The 12,425-nt window shown below is 35.7% G+C and overlaps 2 protein-coding genes across 6 annotated transcripts in view; one reads left to right on the forward strand and one right to left on the reverse strand.

Moving 5' to 3' along the window:
• Nucleotides 1-4,227, forward strand: part of LOC125484411 (intersectin-1) — a 40,967-nt gene extending 36,740 nt beyond the window's left edge. The window contains exon 12 of the mRNA XM_048603045.1: nt 2,836-4,227. Coding sequence (XP_048459002.1) covers nt 2,836-2,984 — 149 coding nt within the window. The 3' untranslated portion in view covers nt 2,985-4,227. The remainder of the gene's footprint in view (nt 1-2,835) is intronic.
• itsn1 (intersectin 1 (SH3 domain protein)) overlaps nt 1-12,425 on the reverse strand; it is a 173,715-nt gene that overhangs the window by 149,044 nt on the left and 12,246 nt on the right. The window lies entirely within an intron of this gene.

Here is a 12,425-nt window from a genome sequence, read left to right on the forward strand (position 1 = left end):
TAACCATTTCAGTGGTCAGAGTGTAAGATGGATGAATCAGAGCAATGATTTAATTGTTAACTGCCATCTTCATGACCTAATTGATAATTCATCTAGCAATATCTCACATACAAGAGATCTTCAAATCATCAATTTATTTTTATGTTTACCAGGATCTTTGCAGTTCCCAACTAGACCATGAAATCCTTTCAAGTTTCACCAGCTTATCCTGCAATATTTCTTCTTTTCCTATCATTCCAGTAACCTGGCACTCCACCTGCTGGCTTTTGTTTACAATAAATGTAACAGTCATACTCAATCCAACGTTCATTATTCTAAAACAAAAACAGAAATTGCTGGTGATACTAAGCAGGTCTGGCAGCAACTGTGGGGAGAAAGCAGAACTAATGTTTCGAGACTCTTCATCACAATTCCCTATTTTAAGATTTATTGCCTTTGTTGGGGATTCCCTTTCAAACAAAAATAACGTCCTGATTTTTATGATATAGGTAAATTTCCCTGAATCCAGACAAGCAATAGATGCTTGTTCCAGTTTGTGTTTTCCTACTTGTGAACCAATCAATTATTTGGCACATTATTTAATTAATACAAGGATAAAAAGCACTTGCTTTATATGTAGTGCCTAACCCTAACCCCAATTTCTTCCAGTCTGGAAGTAGCACAAAGAAAACTTTTCTACTGTGGAGACTTTATTCTCCTAACTGTCCTACACTTCACTCAGGAGACAAAACTTAACTTACGTTTGAACCCAGTTAGGTTTCTTCCAACTTACCTTAAAAACTTCGAATCTCTGGGTTTTCTAAATTAAAATCAAGCCTTGATTATTGTGAACTGAAAACAAAAGGTAATGGCCTTCCATGTTTATACTATCTGTCATAAACCCCACAGTATAAACCTCTTGTTCCATTGACATTCAATAATTTCACACTGACCTTATCTCTAACACATACTGGAATATTCATTGTTTTGGAGGGACTCACTAACTTGTTCAAAAAAAGTTCACAAAAGTAACCAGCATCCATTTGCCACTGTTTTCAAATCCAAGCTCTAAAAATGATACTTATATCTACAAATAACTCACGCTTCATCACAATATCAACTGATGAGAATTGTACTTTACAAAGATGGGTTGGTGCTTTTGCCATTGCCACGTGCCTTGGCTAAGGTACCTGCCTTAGAATATCTCCCTAGAAATCAGGGAGAAGGACCATGATACAATTTAAGAAATTAGCATACAAAAAGAGGAGACTCTGAATGATCTGGCAAGTTTAAAAGTAGATAAATCACCACGGCCATATGAAAGTCAGGGAGGAAATAGCAGGGGTGCTGGCAATAATTTTCAATTCCTGTCTGGCCACAGGAAAGATGCTGGAAGACTAGAGGACAGCCAATGTGGTACAAGTATTCAAGAAGTGAGGAAAGAATAAACAGGAAATAGGCCAGTCAAAACTCAGTAGTGAGGAAACTATTTGAAGCAATTCTGAGGGACAGAATTAATCTGTATTGGGAGAGGCAGGGATTAATCAAGAACAATCAACATGGTTGTCTTCGGGGGTGGTCATGTCTGATCAATTTGTTTGAATTTTTTTTGAAGAGGTGACCAAGTGTGTAGATGCAGGCAATACATTTCATGTTGTTTACTTGGACGCCAGCAAGGGTTTTGATAAACTGCCATATTGGAGACTGATAGTTAAGGTAGGTGCCCACAGGATTCAAACAAATTTGGCTAATTCAATCCAAAATTTGCTCAGTGGCATGAAGCAGAGGATGCTGGTTGAGGGGTGTTTTTGTCTTGAAGCCTGTGTCCAGTAGTGTCCTTAGGGATCAGTGTCAGGGCCCTTGCTGTTTGTGGTATTTGTTAGCAATTTAGATTTGAACGCAGGAGGATTGATCAGTAAGTTCATGGATGATATGAAAATTGGTGGGGATAGTGTTAGAACACAAAATAGAGGGGCTGATCAGTGACAAATGGAATTCAATCCAGATAAGTATGAGGTGATATACTTGGGCAGGACAAACAATTCATGGTACACGGTAGGACCCTGGAGACGACTGAGGGTCAAAGGATTTTGACATGCATGTCCACCAGTCCCTTAAGGTAGCGGGTCAGGGAGATAAAATGTTTAAGGAGGCATATGGGGTACTTGCCTTTATTAACCAAGGCATAGATCATAACTAAGAGCAGGGAGGTTATGCTGGAACTGGATAAAACGTTAGCTCTGCCAGCTAGAGTATGGTGTGCTGTTTTGGAATCCACAATGTGGGAGGGATACAATTGCACTAGAGAGGCTGCAAAAGAGACTTATCAGGATGTTGTCTGACCTGGAGAGTTTTAGTCTGAGGTAGTTTTCTTTGAAGCAGAGGAGACTGAGGTAGGTGACATGATTGAGATGTATAAAGTGTATAAGGGGAAAAGACAGGAAGGAACATTTTCCCATGGTGGAGGGATCAGTGACCAGAGGCCATAGATTTAACATAAGGGATAGGGCATTCAGAGGAATGTCAGGTAAACCTGTTTGACCTAGAAGCTGATGGAAATCTGGAACTCACTGCCTGAAAGGGTGATAGAAGCCGAAACCCTCAATATTTAAGAAGTATTTAGATATACACTTGCAATGCCAAGTCAACAAGGCTATAGGCTAAGTGCTGGAAACTGGGATTAGAATGGGTGCTCGTTTTTGATTGGCGTGGACTTAATGGATTGAAGGGCCTTTTTCTGTGCTATGCACTCCTATGACTTCGAAAAACTTTATAAATGCACATTTGTTTGTTTTTTTATTTTTGTGTTAAAGTAAGATTTTATTATAAACTTTCTTTTATGTTCCTATACCTCAGATTTTTTGGGCCGTACAGAGATACGTGTTGCTGATATCAAAAAAGATCAAGGCTCCAAAGGACCCGTTACGAAACGACTTCTGCTGCATGAAGTCCCTACTGGCGAGATAGTTGTTCGTCTGGATCTTCAACTTTTTGATGAAACCTAAGAGTGCTATATTGTATATGTGTATTTCTGTACTTTGAAAAGCCACATATGGCAACTTTATCAAGTACGTGCAAAAGCTGTCCAGGAATGCTGCAAAATTCAATACTGCAGTGTCCATGGAACATATTTTGTGTACTGTTTTATACATGACACTTAAAAAACATGGAATTACAGTTTGTAGATGTCTCTTTCATTTGTTAATATGTAGCTTTATCATCTCCACATTCCAGTTTGAATTTTTCAGATTATGTGATGATAAACATAATACTAAGGTCAGTCTTGAACTTGTTTGTTCAAACCTTGGCCAGTGGTTCTGAGGTGGACATTTAGTGACTTGCACAAGTTTTTATAGGGGAATTATAGAAGCCAAGTTGTATTTTTGGTAACATTCAGGTTGCGGTGAGAAATGTACATTTTGGACTGTGTCCTTATGTAGGATTACATTTACAGATAAGGATTTCTGGCTCAAACAGGCTATTCAGCCCAACTGGTTCATGCTGATGTTTGTGCTCCACTTGAATCTCTTGCTGTCTTTCTTAATCTAAATCTATCAGCATAACAGTTTAGTCCCTTCTCCTTCATATGCTTCATTGAATAAAGTTAACCATTTTGCCTCTGAGCACTTGATTCTAACATTTTTAGGTGTCAAATTTTAAAACCAAAGCACCAAGTCAAGATGGTAAGTCATCGATTATTCTAAACCAGTTCAGAAGAACTTCTTGCCACTAACTTAAGTACAAAATACACAGTTGATAAAATGAAGCCTGTGACCCTTATATAGCACATTAGAGAATAATTCATGATTTATTGATTCCTTGCCATGTGAATGTGAATTACTTTATGATTTGAAGCATTTTTGTCAGAATCTCCTTCTCATTGAAAACGTTCCTTTAGAAATTGATAGGGACTTTTGACTTGGTTTGAACTTCGACTTCTCACTTACCTAACTAGGCTCCCCTAAGAGAACAGATTCCTCCAATCAGTCAGTTCACCAGTTGAACCAGCAAACTAGGTTAGGTATTGGACTAAAGAAACTCAATCTCCTCATAACATCACAACGGTTCTAAGTGGCATGGCAACTTGTTTCATCCACTCTAAAGTAATAATTATATGTGTGGAAGGAGGAAGACAGAAAACTTATCATTAGTTTAAAGAATAAAAATGATGTCTACATATGTTGTCAACTTAACATCATGGAATCTGTATTGCACTTTTAGATGTTGAATAAACTTAATTTTAAATTAGCAGATTTTATGCACAGTCCCATTATACGCTGAATACTTTTCATAAACAAGCACTATTTTAGTTTGGTGATGAAATGTTTCCTCAGTATGCGACACGGTAACACAGCTCTAATGATCCGCAGTATTTGGTTTAAAAAAAAGTTCATGTAGTTGTTGATGGTTGTCATTTGAAAATCATCTACAAACTGTCTTTGTGTTGACTTATCAAATGTCTTTAATAATTTTTATTTTTAGTTTTGTCTTGAGAATAAAAGTTCAAGACACAAGGCCATGAATAAAATTACATACCCGCCAAAAATTTATATCACCTGAAAAGCTAAATAGTTTCATTTTTAATGTCAATTATAATCTTGTCCCATTAAGAAAATGTGACTGCACTCATCGTTGTAACCAACCTCAACACTGTTAGTTAAAGGTGGTAATATCAGCAAAATTAGATTTCAAAACCTCAAATTGAATAAATGTAGAGTGGAAGAATAATAGGACTTACATTTTGGTTACAGACACAATTCACCTTTCTTGAATGTGATAGCTAGTCTTATTGATGACACAAGAGGACTTCAGTTTTTATTCTATTCAGTCTCTTTTTGCACATTCAGCTATTTCCCATATGAAGCACAGAACTTCACAATAAGCGAATACTGTTCCCCTTTAAAAGAAATTTTCAAAATTTGAGAACATATTTAATTCCTGTTGTGTTTTTAAGCAGGTAATTCCATTTATGGGTATATGGACCATTTGACATGTTAAAAATAGAACTTGAAATAAAGTTGGTAAAACTTTCAAAGCCTACAATATGTGCCAACTGTTTACCAGCACAATGCTCACTTGCAAAGGCAAACTATTGTGAGGAACTTTACATTTGTGCATAGATAATTTTATCATTGTCTGTCATTATTTCAAAATCTTTTATTAAATCTTAACTAGCTTCACTTTTCCTTGTTTCAGCACAGGATTGATATTACTGATTCTATTAAATACAAATATGACTGTAATTGGCAGAATAAACATTTTGCACTTTTTAGTTAAAACAAAAGTAACACATCTAAAATTATCAGTTATTATTATTCCAGTAAATAACTTGTAAGCTAAATTTGTTTTACTAATTTACCGAGATACATTATAAAAGCACTATATATATATTAGCATTAAAGGGTTAGTAATTTATGACTGCAGGTGAAATTAAAAATGTCACATATGCTCCAGAAATATTTTATGGCTCTTATAGCAAGCTATTGTTTTGTATTCATTTCATTGTCTGACCTACATGCAGTTTCAAAAATATAGCTGTAGTTTTATTGTGTGTAGCTACTTTATTCACAAAAGGCAAGATATTTAAAGAATGTATATACTGTTTCAACTTTCACAGAGTTCTGATGTGTCTTTATCTCCAATTGTCAAATAAGAACCCTAAGCAAATCTAATATCTGAACAATATTTTTCACTGTATGAATCATTTGCTTAATATATAATGAAACATTGTCATAAGTATAGCAACCTACTGCTTAAGTTTCATTTTCGTGGTCATTTCCTAGAATTATTTTCAAGAGACACTTGCTGAAATATGCTAACTCCCACTCAGTTGTTGAATTCCTTCCATTCAGATTCATTGTGGATTTTGTCTAGTTAACTATTTTGTTGTTAACAAAAAAGATTTGTGTGTTCTTATTCTTAAGTTAAAGGATTTGATGATGGGTCTATACCGGTTTTTCAATTTTTTAACTACATCAGGTATCACATGGGCAGTACGGTGGCTCAGTGGTTAGCACTGCTCACAGTCCCAACAACCTGTGTTCGATTCCACCCTTGACTGACTGTGTGGAGTTTGCACATTCTCCCCGTGTCTGCGTGGGTTTCCTCCCACAGTTCAAAGATGTGCAGGCTAGGTGGATTGGTCATGTTAAATTGCCCATAGTGGTCAGGGATATGTATATTAGATGTCTTACGAGGGATGGGTCTGGGTGGGATGTTTTGAGGGGTGGTGTCGACTTGTTGGGCCAAAAGGCCTATTTCCACACTGTAGGGATTCTATGTCTGTGCAGAATTCTCAGTAAAATATTTGTTTATACGTTGCCTCTGTACCTCGAAGTGTATGGTTACAGGACATAATTTATGGAATTATTGGTTGCACAATACAAGTTTTTAAATCAAAACATTGGTGTAGTTGTTTACATGTTCACCCTTCTGTTTGGAAATCCATCTTAGCTTCCCAAAGATTTTTATGGGGACCTTGAAACATGTTCGTATAGTTTGATTTTTCGAAGTTAAAGGCAAATCAGTGACACCCCTGTGCTGTGCACAAGCAATTCTAAGCCTCATGAGTTTGAGCTTTTGCAGTGTGGCTTGATTTGGTTATGGCTATTCTGTGCTGCCCTTCTTCCACAGCGGTTAATCATTCTGAACTAACAGTGTTGTTACTAAAAATGTGAACACTCCATTGCTGATTGTGTTGTTCAGCTTTTGCACTTTGTTGTCAAAATAATGATATTGCTATAGTTTGGTTTACATAATATTGTGTAAAAATACATTAATTGAAACTTATAACTTACATACGCTAAAACTTTTCACAGCTAATTGAGGAACAAATTATGAGCATAACTGTTTTTAAACTGGAAGCTGCACTTTTAATGCAATTCAAACGTGATCATATTCTATGTAATTATTATTTGTATGGGAATTGTTAGTTACATGTCTGTATTGATAGGGTTTTTTAAGATCTTTTTTATACTAATGAATGCTATACCACACTTTAATGGGCAGGTGCATATTCTAACCATTGTTGTCTCAATCATTAAGAAACAAAACTGAACACTCATTGTCAGCTCTGCTTTTATTATTGTGCATGTGCAAGAGTTTCTGCCTACTTGAACCTTACAAAATTTCTGAGAAGTTATTAAAAGATGGAGCAAAATAAGTGATCCCATATATTGTGTATTAGAATTATCATAGTAATTTAGTTGGAGGTATACAACCACTTTAAATGTTTATTGTAAGTTATTATAAAGATAATGTAGCGGGCATTTTAAAAAAAATGAACAGTTGAGGCCAAAAAGTCAGTCTAATCCTCTATCTTCCTTGGTGTCCTAGGACTTTGTATATGTTTTTGGATAGTGCCCTGGAAGTATGCTGAATGTTTATCAGTTGACTGTTCTCTAATTTCTCCAATTGTTCTAGAAAAGCACTTCATTAGTTTGGAGCCTTTGTTTACAGTAGACTGTAAACATTAAGTCAATACTGAGAAGGAAGAAAGTATGACCAAACTTTCTTTTATTCCCTGCAGAGCAATGGTGCTCCAACTAGGCTCTGTACTAATTATCCTGAATATGAAAATATAATTTTGTCTTGGGAAGGACTGTCTTACTAAAATTTTGCTGCTGTGAACTGTGTTTAAATAACTTGTCGTTTAAATAACTTGAAATGTAAATTATAACAATGAATACTGCAACGACATAGTAGAGCAAACAGTTCAGCTCAACCTATATATGTGGGATAGGAACATTGTTTAACTGTAGAATCTTGATAGACTTGTTTGTGTTTGAGCGGTATGAATCTCCTAAGCCAAACCAGACACTATATAGCCAAATGTTACATGTTTACCGAATAGTAAATCACTGTCAGAGTGTTCATTGTTCTCCTTGTCACTGAGCAGACTGTTTACATATCAGCAATTTCTCTCTGTTGACGGGTTACATTTCTCTTAGCTTAAGTATTTAAGTGTATTTTCGAAAAGGAAAATAAACTTCTGCAAGTTAATACTGAGTTTCATTTAATGAAAAGGATAATTCTTTCTTTGGGACTATAGTGAAGTATACATACAGAAAGAACCCTCCTTAGCCTTCTTCCACCAAATGAAAATATCCTTTCTGGGAAGGAAGAAGGTGAATTATTAGAAGAAATGGAAGGCAACTTCCAAATTCCAGCGATGGAACATTAAATTGAATATCTTAAGCAGCTAAGTACTGGCCAAAACAGCCACATCTCCTATACAACTGCAAGACGATCTGATCCATACTCCATGCTAGACTTGTTTCTTTCCTAAACTTGCTGTGTTAAAATCATACGGTATCAACTAAATAACTGATTTAGTCCAACTAAAGTCCTCACCGAATATGGGTTGTGATAGAAGCACAATTTCAGTTGGGAAGAATAATTACTAATTATTTTAAACTGTTCTATAATTAAGTTGCATATAATCAGTTTGTATTCTTTAGTATCCCAGGTATTACCTGAAGGCACTTTGGTTTTGCGTCTCAGCCAAAGTCGAGTCAGCCCCTTCAGGTGAGCATAAATCCATGCACTGTCAAAGCCAAAAGTTCTTGCTATATCTTTGGTGGCAACTTATTCTGAGCAGATTGGATGCTGCTTCCTCTTAGTGCAACATTTCAGATGCTAACAGAGATTCAAGTCTGAACTTCAGTTTTTTTAATAAATAGAATTAAATGTGTGTCGATCTAAAGAATTAAAAGTAAGTTACTCTCTGCACTTGGAGCAACAAGCAGTTAACTTTCCATGGCGTTCAAAAAATATTACAGATTAACTAGTACAGGTATTGCCATTGATGACAACTGTGAAGCACTGTTTAAATTTTAAACAGGTTGACTCTTCAAGAATTAATCTAATCTGAGAACTAATCCAATGAGCGTTCATCACACTTCAAACCTTAACCCCTCCAACAAATTTCATGCCTTGTTCTGAAGACAAAGCTTCCATTTCTCCAGCACAATTTCCACAGCACTACAGCATCTCCATATGGAGGTTTTTGAAAGTATGCTAGCTATTGCATTGTTTGAAACTTAAGGAAAGAACAACAAGAATGTTTTCTTAATGTTTTTTTTAATTTACTTCAAAAAAAATAAAACAAGAGGTTAAAGTATCAACATTTTGAAAACATTAATATGCTTCAAGTTCATATTTCTGCCTTTACATTAACAGCACATGTATGAAAACTTTTCCTGAATGGTGTTCCATCCACGTTGCATGTACAATTTCATGAATCATACCTTTAATAAAAACAAGGACTAGATGTACTTTCTCTGGAGGCTCCCATTCTTAGTCATGTGAAGCAATTACTCAGGAAAATTCTACATCTACACAAGATACAAATAAGTGAAGTTAGATGTTTTCACTGACTTCAACTCCTTGAGTTTACTGCTGCGGCCTACAACTCATGTCACATCCTGTATTTCTTGTTCTTCAACCCTGACTTCCCTATTCAGCCAAATCTTGAATTAACCAGCTAAGAAATTGAAAAATCTGTTTAGTAAAGTTTTCCCCACTGCAGAGAAAAATATAGTTTCATTCAGGATTCTGAAGTTTACTCCCCCAACATCAGTTGCATTTTGACACCTGTCAATAAATTGAGTGGACTATCGGCAGAAGCTAGTTGGCCACTGTTTCATAAGCTACTATGATATATCTTTATGGAATGTTTCAAATTGGGGAATTTTTGTAATTTTTTGAGCCTACAGCATCCTTTCTCTGAACTGTTTGACAGCTGCACGTTAGAATTATTACACTGCAACAAGTGGTCATATTTGGCAGGTAACAACCCTCACTGTGAAAGTAAAAAGTCTAGCAGAGCAAAACATGAAACTTCTGTCAGCCACTAGCTTGACATGTGGCTATAATTTTGAAGACTAGATAGCTTTAAAATTAAGTCTTCCTTATCTGTCACTGCAAAAGCAAACAGTCACTTAAGAATATGAATTAATCCTTTTTATACTTAAATGCTGTGCTTTGAGTTGTTATTCCTAAACTTTGATGTACAAGGCAGATCAATTAAGTTTTTCCAATGTTACAAAACTTTATGTTCAAAATTTTTTCCAAATACAACAGCTTTTCTTTTCTAGCAGCAGGCAGCACTCCAGCATTCAGGCTCCATGTAGCTCTTTGTTTATGACACAAATATCCTAAGAGTTGATACAGAATGGCTAAGTGAAAGGAGCCTTTAAATGGAGGATGCAAGTAGCTAGTCTGTGGACAAAATGTTTAATTCGCTATTTGTCAATGTGGGACAAGCAGCTTGCTATCATACACAAGATACTTGCATTATTCCATCGCTATAGAAAAAAAAACAAAAATCAGAATTCAAGATACTTACTAAACACTAAGTTTATGTATTTAGACATCAGTTTAAGAGGCTATCACGAATTTCAGTAGGTCAGGGCAAGGGAAATAAGCTACTTTTGATGGGCTTTTCAAATTCTATTTAAAGTTATTATATTCACTTTATTCCATTCATTTCTGGATGCCAGGTGCTTCAAATGGGAACCTTCAGACTGTGTACACATCCTCTTTTTAAAAGATGGATCTTGACAAATGATTCTGAAATTTAAAAGACACAGAAGGTCAAGAGAATGAAAACCTCAACGCATCATACATTTTTCTGATCAGTTTGATAAAACAACAGGAGTGGGTTTAACAATAGTACATAATACATCAGAAACTATAACACTTCACATCAGGATCAAGCAACAAACATTTTAATTTTTAAAATCAAGAACCAATGTGAACACAGCTGAGAGAACACTTTGGTTCAAGTTCACAAGGCAACCGGAAATAGCTTTCCTTAAAACAGCCTCTCAACAGCACTGAACATTTGAAACCGAACCAAAAAAAACAATACCTTCACAAAATAGCAGGATACAGAAAAGTATAATAAAACAGGACATGAATACATGATAAACACAAACATCTTTGTAATTGGAGTCTACAGTTCACAAAATTGCGCTTAACATACTATTTTCCCAAAAGACAAGATTTTATAAAACAATCCATTACCAGAAGTAACATTTCTTATGAAAATAATTTTACAGCAATTTGAATTAACATACCAGTTTCAAGTATTATAGTAATTAGATTCAACTTTAAGGGCCCAACATTTCCTCTTGTACAGACAGAGGAGTGCACAATATAAATTTATTTCCCTTTGGTGTCCAGAGTATTATGCAAACAAAGTTGGCATAAACAACTACTGTATTAGCAAAAGGAGCAAGTATATACAGAATACAATTAAGCAGGCAGTTTATCAATGGCCAGATCCATACTTTTTTTTGGTGGAGGGAGCATAGAGAAGCAGCTGTCTTTAAATTGACAGATTAACAATGCTCAAAGTCTCAATATTGGTTACGTGCTCATGTCCCAGAGTTGGGTTTGAACCCTTTCGATTTATAAGGCAAATTATACTACTTTGCCGAGATAACATCAAGGATTTATTTAAAGTAGATCTGTCATTGAAATAACAAGAATCTATAAATATATATACATACACATAAAATTAAGAATTAAAACCCACACACTGAAGCTCAAGCTCCTTGTGCTTGCATTAAAACAAACTCCAAGTTTGATCTATGCGTTTTCCCCCCTGTTGGAGCACAACTGGAAAATTTGGGCCCTTAATGTCTTAAATCGAAGCAAATACAACATAATAAAAGCATTGAACAAAAAAAGCAAATCAATCCATACTCCCAATGTCACTTAATCAGTGACTGAATCACTACATTTAATTTCCTGAAGCAAACTGTTCCTAACTTAGACAGTAATTTCAGCAGTGACCCCAGCATATCAAAAACAAGAAAATGGACTTCAATTAGTTGTCTTTAGCACAGTTCCACAGCCCTAACAAGGCTGAAACTGAAATTTAATGGAATGTTTAATTTATGTTTTCATCTTTTTATACCTTAATTTGATTACTAGATCACATATTCAATAGATTTTCATTTTTAAAAACTAGACTGTTCAGCAATTTACTACGGCCATACTATCTTGACTAAGGCTTTGCTATCTACAAATCAAAATAATTGTGTGCCATGCAACAGGAATAGAATCGAATCAGAACCTCAATAAACTGAGTGGGTCTTTAAGTAAAGATTCTTCCCAGAAACAGGAGTGAAAATTAGAGAGGTCAATTGTACCTGAATAGTCCCTACTACCACCTTGCAGTCAGTAACAAGGGAAATTGATGGCCCAGTCAACAAGCCTTGTACCCACCTCATGTACAGAGGAGTCAGGTCAGGCAAGCAAACAAAGGAATAAAAGTTATTAATCTTTAATAAAGATAACAAGGTGTAGAGCTGGATGAACACAGCAGGCCAAGCAGCAGAGAAGCAGGAAGGCTTACATTTCAGGCCTAGACCCTTCTTCAGAAATGGGGGAGGGGAAGGGGGTTCTGAAATAAATAGGGAGCGAGGGGGAGGCGG

The sequence above is a fragment of the Rhincodon typus genome, chromosome 11, assembly GCF_021869965.1.
Source record: "Rhincodon typus isolate 14 chromosome 11, sRhiTyp1.1, whole genome shotgun sequence".
Lineage (NCBI taxonomy): Eukaryota > Metazoa > Chordata > Chondrichthyes > Orectolobiformes > Rhincodontidae > Rhincodon > Rhincodon typus.